This window comes from Oncorhynchus mykiss, chromosome 12 (assembly GCF_013265735.2).
Source record: "Oncorhynchus mykiss isolate Arlee chromosome 12, USDA_OmykA_1.1, whole genome shotgun sequence".
NCBI classification, from domain to species: Eukaryota; Metazoa; Chordata; class Actinopteri; order Salmoniformes; family Salmonidae; genus Oncorhynchus; species Oncorhynchus mykiss.
In genome coordinates, this window is record NC_048576.1 from 15,430,995 (window position 1) to 15,452,119 (window position 21,125).

The 21,125-nt window shown below is 42.4% G+C and overlaps 1 protein-coding gene across 4 annotated transcripts in view; it reads right to left on the minus strand.

Moving 5' to 3' along the window:
• The window catches only part of LOC110537037 (BCL2/adenovirus E1B 19 kDa protein-interacting protein 3), a 40,906-nt gene extending 22,004 nt beyond the window's left edge, over positions 1-18,902 (minus strand). For 3 of the 4 annotated variants that reach the window (XR_005034886.1, XR_005034885.1, XM_036937006.1), the window contains exons 1-2: positions 18,615-18,902; positions 5,955-6,099 (exon numbers count right to left, since the gene is read on the minus strand). Coding sequence is in view for 2 of the 4 variants with exons in the window: in XM_036937006.1 (XP_036792901.1) it covers positions 5,955-6,099; positions 18,615-18,657 (188 nt within the window). In the remaining 2 variants the exon portion in view is untranslated. The remainder of the gene's footprint in view (positions 1-5,954; positions 6,100-18,614) is intronic. The other variant, XM_036937007.1, reaches the window with a different exon arrangement.
• Positions 18,903-21,125: the final 2,223 nt, after the last annotated feature.

Sequence of the window (21,125 nt, forward strand, 5' to 3'; positions counted from 1 at the left end):
GTCATTACTCCTCTCTCAGCTACTAACCTGTCATTACTCATCTCTCAGCTACGAACCTGTTATTATTCTTCTCTCAGCTACTAACCTGTCATTACTCCTCTCTCAGCTACTAACCTGTCATTACTCTTCTCAGCTACTAACCTGTCATTACTCCTCTCTCAGCTACTAACCTGTCATTATTCCTCTCTCAGCTACTAACCTGTCATTACTCCTCTCAGCTACTGACCTGTCATTACTCCTCTCAGCTACTGACCTGTCATTACTCCTCTCTCAGCTACTAACCTGTCATCACTCTTCTCAGCTACTGACCTGTCATTATTCCTCTCTCAGCTACTAACCTGTCATTACTCCTCTCAGCTACTGACCTGTCATTACTCCTCTCAGCTACTGACCTGTCATTACTCCTCTCTCAGCTACTAACCTGTCATTACTCTTCTCAGCTACTAACCTGTCATTATTCCTCTCTCAGCTACTAACCTGTCATTACTTCTCTCTCAGCTACTAACCTGTCATCACTCCTCTCAGCTACTAACCTGTCATCACTCCTCTCTAAGCTACTAACCTGTCATTACTCCTCTCAGCTACTAACCTGTCATCACTCCTCTCAGCTACTAACCTGTCATTACTCCTCTCTCAGCTACTAACCTGTCATTATTCCTCTCTCAGCTACTAACCTGTCATTACTCCTCTCTCAGCTACTAACCTGTCATTACTCCTCTCTCAGCTACTAACCTGTCATTACTCCTCTCTCAGCTACTAACCTGTCATTACTTCTCTCTCAGCTACTAACCTGTCATTACTTCTCTCTCAGCTACTAACCTGTCATCACTCCTCTCAGCTACTAACCTGTCATCACTCCTCTCTAAGCTACTAACCTGTCATTACTCCTCTCAGCTACTAACCTGTCATCACTCCTCTCAGCTACTAACCTGTCATTACTCCTCTCTCAGCTACTAACCTGTCATTATTCCTCTCTCAGCTACTAACCTGTCATTACTCCTCTCTCAGCTACTAACCTGTCATTACTCCTCTCTCAGCTACTAACCTGTCATTACTCCTCTCTCAGCTACTAACCTGTCATTACTCCTCTCAGCTACTAACCTGTCATCACTCCTCTCTCAGCTACTAACCTGTCATTACTCCTCTCAGCTTCAGCTACTAACCTGTCATTACTCCTCTCAGCTACTGACCTGTCATTACTCCTCTCAGCTACTGACCTGTCATTACTCCTCTCAGCTACTGACCTGTCATTACTCCTCTCAGCTACTGACCTGTTATTACTCCTCTCAGCTACTAACCTGTCATCACTCCTCTCTCAGCTACTAACCTGTCATTACTCCTCTCAGCTACTAACCTGTCATCACTCCTCTCTCAGCTACTAACCTGTCATTACTCTTCTCTCAGCTACTAACCTGTCATCACTCCTCTCTCAGCTACTAACCTGTCATTATTCCTCTCTCAGCTACTAACCTGTCATTACTCCTCTCAGCTACTAACCTGTCATCACTCCTCTCTCAGCTACTAACCTGTCATTACTCTTCTCAGCTACTAACCTGTCATTACTCCTCTCAGCTACTAACCTGTCATTACTCCTCTCAGCTACTAACCTGTCATGACTCCTCTCTCAGCTACGAACCTGTTATTATTCCTCTCTCAGCTACTAACCTGTCATTACTCCTCTCAGCTACTAACCTGTCATTACTCCTCTCAGCTACTAACCTGTTATTATTCCTCTCTCAGCTACTAACCTGTCATCACTCCTCTCAGCTACTAACCTGTTATTATTCCTCTCTCAGCTACGAACCTGTTTTTATTCCTCTCTCAGCTACTAACCTGTCATCACTCCTCTCAGCTACTAACCTGTCTCTACTCCTCTCAGCTACTAACCTGTCATTACTCTTCTCTCAGCTACTAACCTGTCATCACTCCTCTCAGCTACTAACCTGTCATTACTCTTCTCTCAGCTACTAACCTGTCATCACTCCTCTCAGCTACTAACCTGTCATTACTCTTCTCTCAGCTACTAACCTGTCATTACTCTTCTCTCAGCTACTAACCTGTCATCACTCCTCTCAGCTACTAACCTGTCATTACTCTTCTCTCAGCTACTAACCTGTCATTACTCTTCTCTCAGCTACTAACCTGTCATTACTCTTCTCTCAGCTACTAACCTGTCATCACTCCTCTCAGCTACTAACCTGTCATTCCTCTCTCAGCTACGAACCTGTTATTACCCCTCTCTCAGCTACTAATCTGTCATTACTCCTCTCTCAGCTACTAACCTGTTATTACTCCTCTCTCAGCTACTAACCTGTCATTACTCTTCTCTCAGCTACTAACCTGTCATTACTCTTCTCTCAGCTACTAACCTGTCATTACTCTTCTCTCAGCTACTAACCTGTCATCACTCCTCTCAGCTACTAACCTGTCATTCCTATCTCAGCTACGAACCTGTTATTACCCCTCTCTCAGCTACTAATCTGTCATTACTCTTCTCTCAGCTACTAACCTGTCATTACTCTTCTCTCAGCTACTAACCTGTCATTACTCTTCTCTCAGCTACTAACCTGTCATTACTCTTCTCTCAGCTACTAACCTGTCATTATTCCTCTCTCAGCTACTAACCTGTCATTACTCCTCTCTCAGCTACTAACCTGTCATTATTCCTCTCTCAGCTACTAACCTGTCATTACTCCTCTCAGCTACTAACCTGTCATTATTCCTCTCTCAGCTACTAACCTGTCATCACTCCTCTCAGCTACTAACCTGTCATTACTCTTCTCTCAGCTACTAACCTGTCATTACTCCTCTCTCAGCTACTAACCTGTCATTACTCCTCTCTCAGCTACTAACCTGTCATTATTCCTCTCTCAGCTACTAACCTGTCATTACTCCTCTCAGCTACTAACCTGTCATTATTCCTCTCTCAGCTACTAACCTGTCATCACTCCTCTCAGCTACTAACCTGTCATTACTCCTCTCTCAGCTACTAACCTGTCATCACTCCTCTCAGCTACTAACCTGTCATCACTCCTCTCAGCTACTAACCTGTCATCACTCCTCTCAGCTACTAACCTGTCATTACTTCTCTCTCAGCTACTAACCTGTCATTACTCCTCTCTCAGCTACTAACCTGTCATTACTTCTCTCTCAGCTACTAACCTGTCATTACTCCTCTCTCAGCTACTAACCTGTCATTACTCCTCTCTCAGCTACTAACCTGTCATCACTCCTCTCTCAGCTACTAACCTGTCATTACTTCTCTCTCAGCTACTAACCTGTCATTACTCCTCTCTCAGCTACTAACCTGTCATCACTCCTCTCAGCTACTAACCTGTCATTACTTCTCTCTCAGCTACTAACCTGTCATCACTCCTCTCAGCTACTAACCTGTCATTACTTCTCTCTCAGCTACTAACCTGTCATTACTCCTCTCAGCTACTAACCTGTCATCACTCCTCTCAGCTACTAACCTGTCATCACTCCTCTCAGCTACTAACCTGTCATTACTCCTCTCTCAGCTACTAACCTGTCATCACTCCTCTCAGCTACTAACCTGTCATTACTCTTCTCTCAGCTACTAACCTGTCATTACTCCTCTCAGCTACTAACCTGTCATTACTCCTCTCTCAGCTACTAACCTGTCATCACTCCTCTCAGCTACTAACCTGTCATTACTCTTCTCTCAGCTACTAACCTGTCATTACTCCTCTCAGCTACTAACCTGTCATCACTCCTCTCAGCTACTAACCTGTTATTATTCCTCTTTCAGCTACTAACCTGTCATCACTCCTCTCAGCTACGTTATTATTCCTCTCTCAGCTACTAACCTGTCATTACTCCTCTCAGCTACTAACCTGTCATTACTCCTCTCTCAGCTACTAACCTGTCATTACTCCTCTCTCAGCTACTAACCTGTCATTACTCCTCTCAGCTACTAACCTGTCATTACTCCTCTCTCAGCTACTAACCTGTCATTACTCCTCTCAGCTACTAACCTGTCATTACTCCTCTCTCAGCTACTAACCTGTCATTACTCCTCTCAGCTACTAACCTGTCATTACTCCTCTCTCAGCTACTAACCTGTCATTACTCCTCTCTCAGCTACTAACCTGTCATCACTCCTCTCAGCTACGTTATTATTCCTCTCTCAGCTACTAACCTGTCATTACTCCTCTCTCAGCTACTAACCTGTCATTATTCCTCTCTCAGCTACTAACCTGTCATTACTCCTCTCAGCTACTAACCTGTCATTAGTCCTCTCTCAGCTACTAACCTGTCATTCCTCTCTCAGCTACTAACCTGTCATTACTCCTCTCTCAGCTACTAACCTGTCATTACTCCTCTCTCAGCTACTAACCTGTCATTACTCCTCTCTCAGCTACTAACCTGTCATTACTCCTCTCTCAGCTACTAACCTGTCATTACTCCTCTCAGCTACTAACCTGTCATCACTCCTCTCAGCTACTAACCTGTTATTATTCCTCTTTCAGCTACTAACCTGTCATCACTCCTCTCAGCTACGTTATTATTCCTCTCTCAGCTACTAACCTGTCATTACTCCTCTCAGCTACTAACCTGTCATTACTCCTCTCTCAGCTACTAACCTGTCATTACTCCTCTCTCAGCTACTAACCTGTTATTATTCTTCTCTCAGCTACTAACCTGTCATTACTCCTCTCTCAGCTACTAACCTGTCATTACTCCTCTCTCAGCTACTAACCTGTCATTACTCCTCTCAGCTACTAACCTGTCATCACTCCTCTCAGCTACTAACCTGTCATCACTCCTCTCTCAGCTACTAACCTGTCATCACTCCTCTCAGCTACGTTATTATTCCTCTCTCAGCTACTAACCTGTCATTACTCCTCTCAGCTACTAACCTGTCATTACTCCTCTCTCAGCTACTAACCTGTCATTACTCCTCTCTCAGCTACTAACCTGTTATTATTCTTCTCTCAGCTACTAACCTGTCATTACTCCTCTCTCAGCTACTAACCTGTCATTACTCCTCTCTCAGCTACTAACCTGTCATTACTCCTCTCAGCTACTAACCTGTCATCACTCCTCTCAGCTACTAACCTGTTATTATTCCTCTCTCAGCTACTAACCTGTCATCACTCCTCTCAGCTACGTTATTATTCCTCTCTCAGCTACTAACCTGTCATTACTCCTCTCAGCTACTAACCTGTCATTCCTCTCTCAGCTACTAACCTGTCATTACTCCTCTCAGCTACTAACCTGTCATTATTCCTCTCTCAGCTACTAACCTGTCATCACTCCTCTCAGCTACTAACCTGTCATTACTCTTCTCTCAGCTACTAACCTGTCATCACTCCTCTCAGCTACTAACCTGTCATTACTTCTCTCTCAGCTACTAACCTGTCATTATTCCTCTCTCAGCTACTAACCTGTCATTACTCCTCTCTCAGCTACTAACCTGTCATTATTCCTCTCTCAGCTACTAACCTGTCATTACTCCTCTCAGCTACTAACCTGTCATTATTCCTCTCTCAGCTACTAACCTGTCATTACTCCTCTCTCAGCTACTAACCTGTCATTACTCCTCTCTCAGCTACTAACCTGTCATTACTCCTCTCTCAGCTACTAACCTGTCATTATTCCTCTCTCAGCTACTAACCTGTCATTACTCCTCTCAGCTACTAACCTGTCATTATTCCTCTCTCAGCTACTAACCTGTCATTACTTCTCTCTCAGCTACTAACCTGTCATTACTCCTCTCTCAGCTACTAACCTGTCATTATTCCTCTCTCAGCTACTGATCTGTCATCACTCTTCTCAGCTACTAACCTGTTATTATTCCTCTCTCAGCTACTAACCTGTTATTAGACCTCTCAGCTACTAACCTGTTATTACTACTCTCTCAGCTACTAACCTGTTATTACTACTCTCTCAGCTACTAACCTGTTATTATTCCCCTCTCAGCTACTAACCTGTCTTTACTCTCGAGCTGTGCCTCTAGCAGGATCCTCTGTAGCTCCCCCTGCAGGGCCCAGGAGGCTGTGTCCTGTTCTTGTCCTGTCAGACTCGCCCTGCTGCTCACCGCTGATAGCAGCTCCTCCAGCTCCACCCAAGAGTCTGTGTGTGTGTGTGTGTGTGTGTGTGTGTGTGTGTGTGTGTGTGTGTGTGTGTGTGTGTGTGTGTGTGTGTGTGTGTGTGTGTGTGTGTGTGTGTGTGTGTGTGTGTGTGTGTGTGTGAGAGAGAGAGAGACAGAGACATGCACCCTGTCAGCAATGTTGCAAACTGAGAGCTGGGCTAATTCTGGAACATTCCATAGTTTACTTTTCAGTTAATCTTATTCAATCGTTTTCAATCTCCCGGAATAACTTTACTAAAGCCCCATTCTGGAAGACTGTAGGCTAAATCAGGAGGGTTTGGCAGACCACATATCAGCCAGCAGTCATGCAAGTGAGGGATACAGCATGAACACACTAAAAATAGACAAATAAGTCTATTTGCCCTCCAGGATATTTACAGCACGCTATGTCACAGAATGGCCCAGAAGACCATGAAGGACCTCAGCCACCTGAGCCATGGCTTGTTCACCTCACTACTATCTAGAAGGCAGAGACCGTACAGGTGCATCAAAGCTGGGCCAAGATACCTAAAAATTAGATGCCATCAGATTGTTAAATAGTCACCACTAGCCAGCCTGCTCCCAATACCCTGACCTGAACTTAGTCACTGTTACTAGCCGGCTACCATCCATGTCCTCTACCGTGCACCTTAGAGACTGCTGCCCTATATACAGTTGAAGTCAGAAACTTGTTTTTCAACCACTCCACAGATTTCTTGTTAACAAACTATAGTTTTGGCAAGTCGGTTAGGACATTTACTTTGTGCATGACACAAGTCATTTTTATAACAATTGTTTACATACAGATTATTTCACTTATAATTCACTGTATAACAATTCCAGTGGGTCAGAAGTTTACATACACTAAGCTGACTGTGCCTTTAAACAGCTTGAAAAATTCCAGAAAATGATGTTATAGCTTTAGAATCTTCTGATAGGCTAATTGACATAATTTGAGTCAATTGGAGGTGTTTCTGTGGATGTATTTCAAGGCCTACCTTCAAACTCAGTGCCTCTTTGCTTGACATCATGGGAAAATCTAAAGACATCAGCCACGACCCCCAAAAAAGTATTGTAGACCTCCACAAATCTGGTTCATCCTTGGGAGCAATTTCCAAATGCCTGAAGGTACCAAATTCATCTGTACAAACAATAGTACGCAAGTATAAACACCATGGGACCATGCAGTTGTCATACCGCTCAGGAAGGAGACACGTTCTGTCTCCTAGAGATTAACGTACTTTGGTGCGAAAAGTGCAAATCAATCCCAGAACAACAGCAAGGGACCCTGTAAAGATGCAAAGATGGACTGTAAAGATGCTGGAGGAAACAGGTACAAAAATATCTATATCCACAGTAAAACAAGTCCTATATCGACATAACCTGAAAGGCCGCTCAGCATGGAAGAAGCCATTGCTCCAAAACCGCCATAAAAAAGCCACGGTTTGCAACTGCACATGGGGACAAAGATTGTACTTTTTGGAGAAATGCCCTCTGGTCTGTGTACTAGTCCGTTCACAGAACGGTGCGAGCTGGCTCTAACCAGAATAGAAAGAGGAGTGGCAGGCCCCAGTGCACAACTGAGCGAGAGGATAAGTACATTAGAGTGTCTAGTTTGAGAAACAGACACCTCACCAGTCCTCAATTTGCAGCTTCATTAAATAGTACCTGCAAAACATGAGTCTCAACGTCAACAGTGAAGCGGCGACTTTGGGATGCTGACCTTCTAGGCAGAGTTGCAATGAAAAATCCATATCTCAGACTGGCCAATAAAAATAAAAGATTAAGATGGGCAAAAGAACACAGACACTGGACAGAGGAACTCTGCCTCTAGAAGGCCAGTATCCTAGAGTCACCTCTTCACTGTTGACGTTGAGACTCGTGTTTTGCGGGTACTATATTTCTTCATTTTTTTATTTACATTTTTTGGATTTGCTTGTGTTGTTTTCTATTGTTAGGTATACTAACATAAGCATTTCGCTGTACCTGCGATAACAGCTGCAAAATATGTGTACTCGATCAATAACCTTTGATTTGATCTAAAGAGACTGTTTAATTGTCTGTTGTTGCTTTATCATTACAGTAGACGGCTGTCTTAAGGTTATGACACGTAATGCAGAGGGCTATACTGCAAAGCAGGATCAATGAGTTAGCCAGCTAACCTGCCTAAACATTCTGAATTTATTAGAATTAGAATATTCTGAATGTATTTTTGACAGATAAGCTTGGGCCTCCCAAATTGCGTAGCGTTCTTAGGCACTACCTCGAAGAGCTGATCCCAGGCTGTGTCACAGCTGGCACCATAGGGAGGCGCACGAGTCAGGGGAGGGTTTGGCCGGGGGGCTGTCATTGGCTCATCGTGCTCTAGAGACTCCTTGTGGCGGGCTCCGCACTTGCAAACTGACTTCAGTCGTCAGTTGAACAGTGTTTCCTCTGACACATTGGCATGGCTGACTTCCGGGTTAAGTGAGCAGTGTGTTAAGAAGCAGCGTGTCGTAGCGGATCATGTTTCGGAGGACGTATTTCTTGACCTTCGCCTCTCGCGAGCCCGTTGGGGAGTAAAGTTTAAGCATGTTAGGGCCTAGTCAAATCAAAGTTTATTATACACAGATTTGCTGATGTTATCACAGGTGCTGTGAAATGCTTGTGTTTCTAGCTCCGGCAGTGCAGTAGTAATACCTAGAAAACAATACGAAACAATTCACACATAATAAATAGCTTTTCATGCACCTCTTTTACAATCTTTGCCAGGTGGCATACACCTGCATTGATTACTATGTATAGCTTTGTAAAACTATAAATGACCAACCACCCAGCTTTTGAGTAGTTAGAAGGTCTATTTCCCTGCTTTTGAGAGAAGCCAGCTAGTAGTTCCTGGAGACTTCCAGCAATTCAAATCAAATCAAATTTGCTTCCTAAAACAACAGGTGTAGACTAACAGTGAAATGCTTACTTACTTCCCAACAATGCAGAGAGAGAAAGATAAATACTAGAGAAATAGTATGTGATCAGTCAAAAGAGGTGTTGCAAAAAGGGTCAATGCAGATATTCCAGGTAGCTAGCTATTGGTGAATGATTTAACTAACTATTTAGCAGTTTATGGCTTTGGGGTAGAAGCTGTTCTGGGTGCTGTTGGTTCTAGACTTGGTGCATTGGTACCGCTTGCCGTGCGGTAGCAGAGAGAACAGTCTATGACTTGGGTGTCTGGAGTCTTTGACCATTTTTAGGGCCTTCCTCTGACACCGCCTGGTATATACTGTAGGTATTGTAGCACCTTGCGGTCGGATGCTAAGCAGTTGCCATGTCAAGTGGCGATGCAGCCAGTCAAGATGCTCTCAGTCGTGGAGCTGTAGAACTTTCTGAGGATCTGAGAGTCCATGCCGCATACTTTCCAGATTCCTGAGAGGCTAATTGCGCAAAGCTATCGATATGCTACCTTCAACTTCCTTCAAACTACACACAAAGACATAAAAATGGTGTCCATTACTTTGTCTGACTCTGGGTAAGTAGGAAAAAAGGCTTAATTCACAAAATTGCTAAGTTTTCCTTTAAACATCTTTATGTGTATGTGAGAAACGATTTAACCAATCAGAAGTGCGCAAATTATTTAGGTCCTGCCTTTGATTGACAGCTCAGTCACTTTCAATCTCGAGAAAGCCCTGCAGAGGATGCACCATTTTAGACAGCGAAATAGCGAGTATAACCTAGATAAGGTTGGTATGTTTGAAGTGGAGGGAGAACAGGGCTTAGCATGTGTCTAGAAGGAGATTTCAGCTTGGAAAGTTTAATATTTTCAGAGTCAGGTAATTGGTTATTGGAGGAGGATTGGAGGGAAAGAGAGAGGAGGTTGAAAATACTGAGGATGGGTTCAAATCTGTTGAAGCTTGCAATAACAAGGGAGAGGGTATGTTGAGGAAGGTTTTTGTCAAGTTCAAACAGAGTGAGCCGGAAACCAGTTCGAGTTCTGGAGGTGAAATGGATAGACGGTGTTGTGAGGAGCTCGGAGCCCGAGGTTGATAAAGATACGTTTGGTCCCGTGGGAATTAGACTTTTGAAGAGGGTGGAAACAGGCTGATTGGCTGATCCATGGGTGGTTTCAGGTTGGGTGGAAAAGATGGTGGGTGGTATTGAGTTGGTGAGGTAACCCAAAGTGGTCTTGTGATGTTTGTTTGGGTTTCTTCAGATCAGAGGGAGGAGGCGCTCCATGCGACGCAACTTGGGTCAAGATATGTTTTTTACTTTGCTCTTAGGAACAGGGCACGATTGAAAGGAGTGATTCTTGGGGTAGCATTACGTGTGGAGGTGGAGCATTTGAAGTTGAAGATTCCTGGTGTTTGTGACGCCCACCGTTTGGTGTGACACATATGCGGTGGTGAGCGTGGTGAAACAGAGGAGTCACTGTCAGTCCTTTTGAGTTTTGAGTCAGAGTCTTTACCTGACAAGGTCATGTTAGAATATATCAATTATCCTGTTAGAGTGTTTGTGGCGAATCCACTGCGCTGTTTCAGGTGCAATGTTTATGGTCATGTCATAGCTGGTTGCAGGAGGGAGATTCCAAGATGTGGGAAGTGTGCAGGAAGGCATGGGATAGAGGACTGTGAAGCTTTGGTGGATAAAGTTGTGTGTGTCAGCTGTAGGGGTGCACATGTTGCTGGGGATCGGAAGTGTCCAGTGCGAGAAAAAAAAGTAGAGGAGAATGGGTCAATAGTCAGGGATTCTGAGAGGATCCCTGTGAATAGTAGATCTGTGCCAGTACAGAGGGATAGACCAATGAGTGACATATGCTTCAGTAAGGTTGGCTTCTTAGCATTCATAGCAATGGTTATCAACTGTACCACAGAAATGGAACGTTAATCACAGAAAATAGATGTTGTGGTGCCAGCTGCAGAGAAGTACATGGGGGTACGAGATTTGACTTCAGAAGAGTTACAGAGTGTGTTGAGTGGTAGTGTCCCATCCTCTCAGGTCAATGGCCTGGGGTAGGATCAGATAGGGTTAAAGTAGTGGAATTATTTACTATTTGGGGTTTAAGGCTGGGTATCTGTACAACACTTTGTGACATCAGCTGATATAAGAAGAGCTTAATAAATACATTTGATTGATTGACTGGAATAAGTTACAGGTTTTAATTAGTATAGGGTTAGTAGGTAGGGTAATACAATATATATATATATATATATATATATATATATATATCACCTGGAGTGCTTTTCCAACAGTCTTGAAGGAGTTCCCACATATGCTGAGGACTTGTTGGCTGCTTTTTCTTCACTGCATTCCAACTCATCTCAAACCATCTCAATTGGGTTGAGGTCAGGAGATTGTGGGGCCAGGTCATCTGATGCAGCACTCCATCACTCTCCTTTTAGGTCAAATAGCCCTTACACAGCCTGGAGGTGTGTTGGGTCATTGTCCTGTTGAAAAACAAATGATAGTCCCACAAAGCGCAAACCGGATGGGATGGCGTATCGCTTCAGAATGCTGTGGTAGCCATGGTGTTTACGTGTGCCTTGAATTCTAAATAAATCACAGACATTGTCACCAGCAAAGCACCACCACGTCATCACACCTCGTCCTCCTTGCTTCATGGTGGGAACCACACATACGGAGATCATCCGTTCACCTACTCTGTGTCTCACAAAGACTTGGCGATTGGAACCAAAATTCTCAAAATTGGACTCATTAGACCAAAGGACAGATTTCCACCTGTTTAATGTCCATTGCTAGTGTTTCTTAGCCCAAGCAAGTATCTTTTTCTTATTAGTGTCCTTTAGTAGTGGTTTCTTCGCACCAAATCGACCATGTTGAGATGTGTCTGTTACTTGAAATCGGTGAGGCATGTATTTGGGCTGCAAGGTGCAGTTCACTCCAATGAACTTGTCTTCTGCAGCAGAGGTAACTCTGGGCCTTCCTTTCCTTTGGAGGTCCTCGTGAGAGCCAGTTTCATCAAAGCGCTTAATGGTTTTTGTGACTGCACTTTAAGAAACTTTCAAAGTTCTTGAAATTTTCCGCATTAACTGACCTTCATGTCTTAAAGTAATGATGGACTGTCATTTCTCTATGCTTATTTGAGCTACTTTGAAGAATCTCAAATATAAAACATACAGTGCCTTATTCGGCCCCCTTGAACTTTGCGACCTTTTGCCACATTTCCGGCTTCAAACATAAAGATATAAAACTGTATTTTTTGGATATTTCAAACTTTTTTAACAAATAAAAAACTGAAAAATTGGGTGTGCAAAATTATTCAGCCCCTTTACTTTCAGTGCAGCAAACTCTCTCCAGAAGTTCAGTGAGGATCTCTGAATGAGCCAATGTTGACCTAAATGACTAATGATGATAAATACAATCCACCTGTGTGTAATCAAGTCTCCGTATAAATGCACCTGCACTGTGATAGTCTCAGAGATCCATTAAAAGCGCAGAGAGCATCATGAAGAACAAGGAACACACCAGGCAGGTCCGGAGATACTGTTGTGAAGAAGTTTAAAGCCGGATTTGGATACAAAAAGATTTCCCAAGCTTTAAACATCCCAAGGAGCACTGTGCAAGCGATAATATTGAAATGGAAGGAGTATCAGACCACTACAAATCTACCAAGACCTGGCCGTCCCTCTAAACTTTCAGCTCATACAAGGAGAAGACTGATCAGAGATGCAGCCAAGAGGCCCATGATCACTCTGGATGAACTGCAGAGATCTACAGCTGAGGTGGGAGACTCTGTCCATAGGACAACAATCAGTCGTATATTGCACAAATCTTGCCTTTATGGAAGAGTGGCAAGAAGAAAGCCATTTCTTAAAGATATCCATAAAAGTGTCATTTAAAGTTTGCCACAAGCCACCTGGGAGACACACCAAACATGTGGAAGAAAGTGCTCTGGTCAGATGAAACCAAAATTGAACTTTTTGGCAACAATGCAAAACGTTATGTTTGGCGTAAAAGCAACACAGCTGAACACACCATCCCCACTGTCAAACATGGTGGTGGCAGCATCATGGTTTGGGCCTGCTTTTCTTCAGCAAAAAATTGATGGGAAGATGGATGGAGCCAAATACAGGACCATTCTGGAAGAAAACCTGATGGAGTCTGCAAAAGACCTGAGACTGGGACGGAGATTTGTCTTCCAACAAGACAATGATCCAAAACATAAAGCAAAATCTACAATGGAATGGTTCAAAAATAAACATATCCAGGTGTTAGAATGGCCAAGTCAAAGTCCAGACCTGAATCCAATCGAGAATCTGTGGAAAGAACTGAAAACTGCTGTTCACAAATGCTCTCCATCCAACCTCACTGAGCTCGAGCTGTTTTGCAAGGAGGAATGGGAAAAAATGTCAGTCTCTCGATGTGCAAAACTGATAGAGACATACCCCAAGCGACTTACAGCTGTAATCGCAGCAAAAGGTGGCGCTACAAAGTATTAACTTAAGGGGGCTGAATAATTTAGCACGCCCAATTTTTCAGTTTTGATTTGTTAAAAAAGTTTGAAATATCCAATAAATGTCATTCCACTTCATGATTGTGTCCCACTTGTTGTTGATTCTTCACAAAAAAATACAGTTTTATATCTTTATGTTTGAAGCCGGAAATGTGGCAAAAGGTCGCAAAGTTCAAGGGGGCCGAATACTTTCGCAAGGCACTGTATTTTGTATTTTCACAGATTACTGCACCTGTACATAGCCCACCTATAATTTAGCCCAAACAACTACCTCTTTCCCTACTGTATTTTATTTATTTATTTATTTTGCCTACCTGGTTAAATGGTTAAATAAAGGTGAAATAAAAAATAAATAAAAATAAACATTTTGATTTGTTTAAAAAATGTATGTGTTAATACATTTAATACATTGTGTTATTTCATTGTTTTGATGTTTTCACTATTATTCTACAGTGTAGAAAATAGTAAAAATAAAGAAAAATCCTGGAATGAGTAGGTGTGTCCAAACTTTTGACTGGTACTGTATATATTACTATATATATTATTGTATATATTAATTCATATAAAATAAAACAATTCTGGTTCCGCTTTCCCATTTTTTATCACAAAGTGTAATGGATCTATACTACAGTTAATTTGGGGCTCGTCCTGAGACTGGTTGAATGAGTTTGTGGACCATTAACTTATTAAGTACAATTTTTCACAAATCAAGCTACTGTGTTTGCGTCGCGTTACTGGGCCAATGCTAACTTCAAGACCCTAGTGAGGACCACAAGCCCGCAGATGAGCTTCCCTGAGACGATTTCTGACAGTTTGTGCAGAAATTGTTCAGTTGTAGAAACCCCACAGTTTCATCAGCTGTCCAGGTGGCTGGTCTCAGACGATCCCGCAGTTGAAGAAGCCAGATATGGAGGTCCTGAGCTGCCGTGGTTACACATGGTCTGCGGTTATGAAGCCAGTTGGACGTACTGCCAAATTCTCTAAAACAACTCTGGCAACAGCTGTGGTGGACATTCCTGCAGTCAGCATGCCAATTGCATGCTCCCTCAACTTGAGTCATCTGTGGCATTGTGTTGTGACAAAACTGCACATTTTAGAGTGCCGTTTTATTGTCCTCAGCACAAGGTGCACCTGTGTAATGATCATCCTATTTAATCAGCTTCTTGATATGCCACACCTGTCAGGTGGATGGATTGTCTTGGCAAATAAGAAATGCTCACTAACAAGGATATACAGTGCCTTGCGAAAGTATTCGGCCCCCTTGAACTTTGCGACCTTTTGCCACATTTCAGGCTTCAAACATAAAGATATGAAACTGTATTTTTTTGTGAAGAATCAACAACAAGTGGGACACAATCATGAAGTGGAACGACATTTATTGGATATTTCAAACTTTTTTAACAAATCAAAAACTGAAAAATTGGGCGTGCAAAATTATTCAGCCCCCTTAAGTTAATACTTTGTAGCGCCACCTTTTGCTGCGATTACAGCTGTAAGTCGCTTGGGGTATGTCTCTATCAGTTTTGCACATTGAGAGATTGAAATTTTTTCCCATTCCTCCTTGCAAAACAGCTCGAGCTCAGTGAGGTTGGATGGAGAGCATTTGTGAACAGCAGTTTTCAGTTCTTTCCACAGATTCTCGATTGGATTCAGGTCTGGACTTTGACTTGGCCATTCTAACACCTGGATATGTTTATTTTTGAACCATTCCATTGTAGATTTTGCTTTATGTTTTGGATCATTGTCTTGTTGGAAGACAAATCTCCATCCCAGTCTCAGGTCTTTTGCAGACTCCATCAGGTTTTCTTCCAGAATGGTCCTGTATTTGGCTCCATCCATCTTCTCATCAATTTTAACCATCTTCCCTGTCCCTGCTGAAGAAAATCAGGCCCAAACCATGATGCTGCCACCACCATGTTTGACAGTGGGGATGGTGTGTTCAGCTGTGTTGCTTTTACGCCAAACATAACGTTTTGCATTGTTGCCAAAAAGTTCAATTTTGGTTTCATCTGACCAGAGCACCTTCTTCCACATGTTTGGTGTGTCTCCCAGGTGGCTTGTGGCAAACTTTAAACTACACTTTTTATGGAAATCTTTAAGAAATGGCTTTCTTCTTGCCACTCTTCCATAAAGGCCAGATTTGTGCAATATACGACTGATTGTTGTCCTATGGACAGAGTCTCCCACCTCAGCTGTAGATCTCTGCAGTTCATCCAGAGTGATCATGGGCCTCTTGGCTGCATCTCTGATCAGTCTTCTCCTTGTATGAGCTGAAAGTTTAGAGGGACGGCCAGGTCTTGGTAGATTTGCAGTGGTCTGATACTCCTTCCATTTCAATATTATCGCTTGCACAGTGCTCCTTGGGATGTTTAAAGCTTGGGAAATCTTTTTGTATCCAAATCCGGCTTTAAACTTCTTCACAACAGTATCTCGGACCTGCCTGGTGTGTTCCTTGTTCTTCATGATGCTCTCTGCGCTTTTAACGGACCTCTGAGACTATCACAGTGCAGGTGCATTTATACGGAGACTTGATTACACACAGGTGGATTGTATTTATCATCATTAGTCATTTAGGTCAACATTGGATCATTCAGAGATCCTCACTGAACTTCTGGAGAGAGTTTGCTGCACTGAAAGTAAAGGGGCTGAATAATTTTGCACGCCCAATTTTTCAGTTTTTGATTTGTTAAAAAAGTTTGAAATATCCAATAAATGTCGTTCCACTTCATGATTGTGTCCCACTTGTTGTTGATTCTTCACAAAAAAATACAGTTTCATATCTTTATGTTTGAAGCCTGAAATGTGGCAAAAGGTCGCAAAGTTCAAGGGGGCCGAATACTTTCGCAAGGCACTGTAACCAATGTGTGCACAGCATTTGAGAGAAATAAGCTTTTTGTGCACATGGAACATTTCTGAGATGTTTTATTTCAGCATGGGACCAACACTTTCTGTTTTTGTTCAGTACATTTAGGTAATCTGGTAGACTCGTGTCACTGGGCAGTTCACGGCTGGATTTCCCTTTGTAATCTGTGATAGTTTGCAAGCCCTGCCACATCCGACAAGTGTCAGGGCCGGAGTAGTAGGATTCGATATTGGTCCTGTATTGACATTTGCAAGTTTGATGGCTCGCCAGAGGTCGTAGCTTGGATTTATTATAAGAGGCCGGATTAGCGGCAGCTCTAGCCTTTAGCTCAGTGTGGATGTTTCCTGTAATCCATGGCTTCTGGTTGGGATATGTATGTATGGTCACTGTGGGGTAGACTTCGTCGTAGCACTAATTGAAGAAGCCGGTGATGTGGTAAACTCCTCTATGTTATTGGATGAATCCCGGAACATATTCCAGTCTGTGCTAGCGAAGTTCTATATTGAATTGATCTGATGATATACCGGTGATTATTGATATTAGATGGGTGGACCTGAGGTATTGAAATACCCATAGACTATTTACCCAAGATATTGAAATACTGATAGACTATTTACCCGAGTTATGGAAATTTAACTAGGCCTATTGTGACCATTGTTTATTGTGTGAATCACGTTGTGAATTCTATATATTTTATTAAGATAACAACTACAACTATATTCCTTAAAATGCATTTAGCACTTATCTTTAAACCTACTGGTCTCTGGTCTTTAACATGATAATCTCATCACTGCTCCCTCTGAAACTAGTCCGTTGCATTGTTGGAGTGTTCCATGATAAGCACATGCAACACATGCACACGGACAAACACAACACACACTAACACACACAAACAAACAGGGCCAAGCACTGACAGAGTGCCCTGGCAGAGTGCCCTGGCAGAGTGCCCTGACAGAGTGCCGCCTGCTTACATAAGATCTTATTTCTGTATGAGATGATCCACCCTCTCCTCTCTCCTATCTCATTATCTCTCTCTCAGGAATGCATGTATGCAAACATCATCAACACTCATCCCCTCTGTTTTTCTCTTCCCCTGTTTTATTTTCTTTAAGGAAGTGAGAGACCATGTAAACAGCAACATTGGAGATGGCATTATGAATAGAGGGGGGTGGGGGGGGGGGGGGTGGAGAAGAGAGCACAGAGGGGAAACTGTGCTGTTGCCCTAGTTTTCCTCCCAGAGAGAGAGAGTTATGACATAATCACTGGCTGACAGCCTGCTGTTTCTCTCTCTCTTTCTCTCTCTGTGGCCTTGACCATGTTGCACCGCAGCAATACCCAATGCCTGTCAATCGTCCAGTATCCATCCATAGAATTAGTGCCAATCAGGTTTATGTAATGTCTGTTAATATAGGCCTAGTTCTTGAAAAACAGCACAAATGTGTTGTTGTGCTCGTTCCAAAGCTTTGCGTTAAAGTCCTAGATATTACGGCTTTATAAATCTGTTTACGGTTCAACCATGTCCAATGTACTATTCCCATCTGTGTATGAGTTGTGTATTCATTGACAGCTGGACAACATCTCCCATGTACTGTAGAGGCTATAAGCAAACTGTACAGTGAGCTATAAGCCTCAGGGGAATCTCCCGGGTTTAATTGGCTTAGGGAGATAGAAAAAGGTGAGTCATGAAATCCGTTTACACAATGACATGTCCGTTGCAACAACTCCAAATGGGTGTGCTAACGTTTCTCCCCTAACCTGCCCTTTTAGTCCACGCTATCCATGCATTCTGTCATGGTTAATGATTATATAAGTGTTGTGCGTGAATTAAGTCAAATGTAGCAAACAACCTTATTCTAATGAAAGAGGTCAATGTTCATGCATCATTAATTGATTGTTACTAACAAATAAGCGTTACAGGCCTGAGGATGAACATAGTAATTTATACATCAATAGTGTTCTGTTCCTGATGGACCCCTTTTGCAATTATTTATAAAGAATGTAACCTAGAAACACTTGGCCATAGTTAATCCCTATGGTAAACACAGAGAAAGAGTCATCCTAGGGCAGTAACAAGGCTTTAAGAAACATTTGATGGTAACACACAAATCAATCATCATTGACCCGACTTTGCATTGACCCAAAAACAATAAATCATTTTTTATACATTGACACAAAGTAACCACCCCGACCAGCTCAGTCCCCCAAACCCTTACCGTACAAGCCGTCCTCTGGAGTCTGCGAACCGGACAGAGACATGGTTAGTGGCCGAAGGATGATTTAAATTCAGAGAGAGAGATTCTCACACTGACAAACACGGGCAATGAGGAGAAAACTGTATTCTAAACTGCCTTTCTTCATTCACTGTTGTTATGGTAGCACGTAGACTGTGATGATCAGAGCACGCTAATCCGCCAGCACTCCCTCCCTACTCACGTGCAGAGAAGATCGAGGTAAACAAAACAGACTTGACCCACTGGGCACACACTGGTTGAATCAATGTTGTTTCCACATAATTTCAAAGAAACAACGTGGAATAGATGTTGAAATGACGTCTGTGCCCAGTGGGGAAGCTCAACAGTAAAGAGCCATACAGCAATTTAAGTAGCTGACAACACTTGTACGGTGGATTAGATTAAGAGATAATTGAATTAACTCACTTCAACTCCATTCAGACAATGTGTATTGAAAGTGATTTAAATAATAGTTTTAAATGCACATCCAGGGAATGTTTAAAAAACAAACAAATTCACCTATATAATAATATGTACAGTGTATCCTATATACACATACAGTGTATATATAGTGAACAAAAATATAAACACATGTAAAATTGTTAAAATTGTTGCATTTATATTTCTGTTCAGTATACAATCTATGAGCTACCCCACATGAACAATTTTTTCGTCTGAATCAAATAGAGGACTTGGGAGTTGTCACAGCTTGTGGTGGTTGGTGGACAGTGACTGATCTATTTAATTCCTTTGAAAAGAAGCCCAGCAACTAGTGACATCAGCACTCCGCATGTAGACTCAGGCTCGTTCAGTGCCTGTGAAGTAAGTGCATGTTGTTGTGTCCATAGAGATACCATGGCGCACAAGGGCGGGCCGTCATGATGCACAGTAGCTCTTCTGATTCCAGGTTTTTGCTTCCATGCTTCCTCTTCAAACACACACACACACGGCTCTAAATTAATATTGTTCATTGGTAGCACTGGTGCTCCTAATATAAAAAAGTTAGGAGCACAACATGAAATCTAGGAGAACCAGAATATTTTTTTATTGATCGATATATAGTATATTGGGCCTATATCTACTTTTGAAGCACATGTTGTGCTCTAGAAACCAATATTTAACCCTGTAAAGATATTTGTTTATTATAAAAAGCTAAAATGTTGATACAAAAGCTGTAATTGAAATTAATTCAAAGTCGTTTGTAGAATAGTAGGTTTCTACATGGTGTAAAACTCTTCCTATTGAGATGCATTGAATAGAAAATTCTACACGGTCTCTTTAAGAGCACAACGTTTTTGAGTGACGACATGCAAGAGATCAGTCATTTTTTAATTGCTATGATCATTGATCTTCTAAAGAAGCTAGTCGTTTTCCTTTCTTTCTGTGCCCCCAAATGTTTAGATATACTGGTGAATGAACCAGTTTTTTAGCTAGCTAATGAGTTAACATGAAGGAACAAGGTGTAAACAAATGCCTGTGACTGGATTTGGAATGACCTTCGACATGGTTTACGAACAGAGCCTAAAAACAACATTTTTGGCCCACCAGCAGCTGTGGCAGCTAGATGAAAAAATATACCACATTCTTACCAGCCAATACATTTATTCATCATAATAACACGAAAAAAGAACGAAGACACAAGCGGGAGGCGACACCGCTACTCTAGCTAGCTAGGACAATGGTAGACACTGTGTGTGTGACACCAGTGGTGTAAAATACTAAAGTAAAAATACTTTAAAGTACTACATAAGTTTATTTTTTACCATTTATATTTTTGACAACTTATAATTTTAAATCTCCACAAGTCTGGTTCAATTTCCAAATGCCCGAAGGTACCACGTTCATCTGTACAAACAATAGTACGCAAGTATAAACACCATGGACCCATGCAGCCGTCATACCGCTCAGGAAGGAGATGCGTTCTGTCTCCTAGAGATGAACACACTTTGGTGCGAAAGTGCTAATCAATCCTAGAACAACAGCAAAGGACCGTGTGAAGATGCTGAAGGAAACAGGTACAAAAGTATCTATATCCACAGTAAAACAAGTCCTATATCGACAATAACCTGAAAGTCCGCTCATCAAGGAAGAAGCCACTGCTCCAAAACCGTCTTAAATAAGCCAGACTACGGTTTGCAACTGCACATGGGGACAAAGATCGTACTTTTTGGAGAAATGTCCTCTGGTCTGATGAAACAAAAATAGAACTGTTTGGCCATAATGACCATCGTCATGTTTGGAGGAAAAAGGGGGAGGCTTGCAAGCCGAAGAACACCATCCCAACCGTGAAGAACAGGGGTGGCAGCATCATGTTGTGGGGGTGCTTTGCTGCAGGAGGGACTGGTGCACTTCACAAAATAGATGGCATCATGAGGAAGGAGAATTATGTGGATATTTTGATTCAACATCTCAAGACATCAGTCAAGAAGTTAAAGCTTGTTCGCAAATGTGTCTTCCAAATGGACAATGACACCAAGCACACTTCCAAAGTTG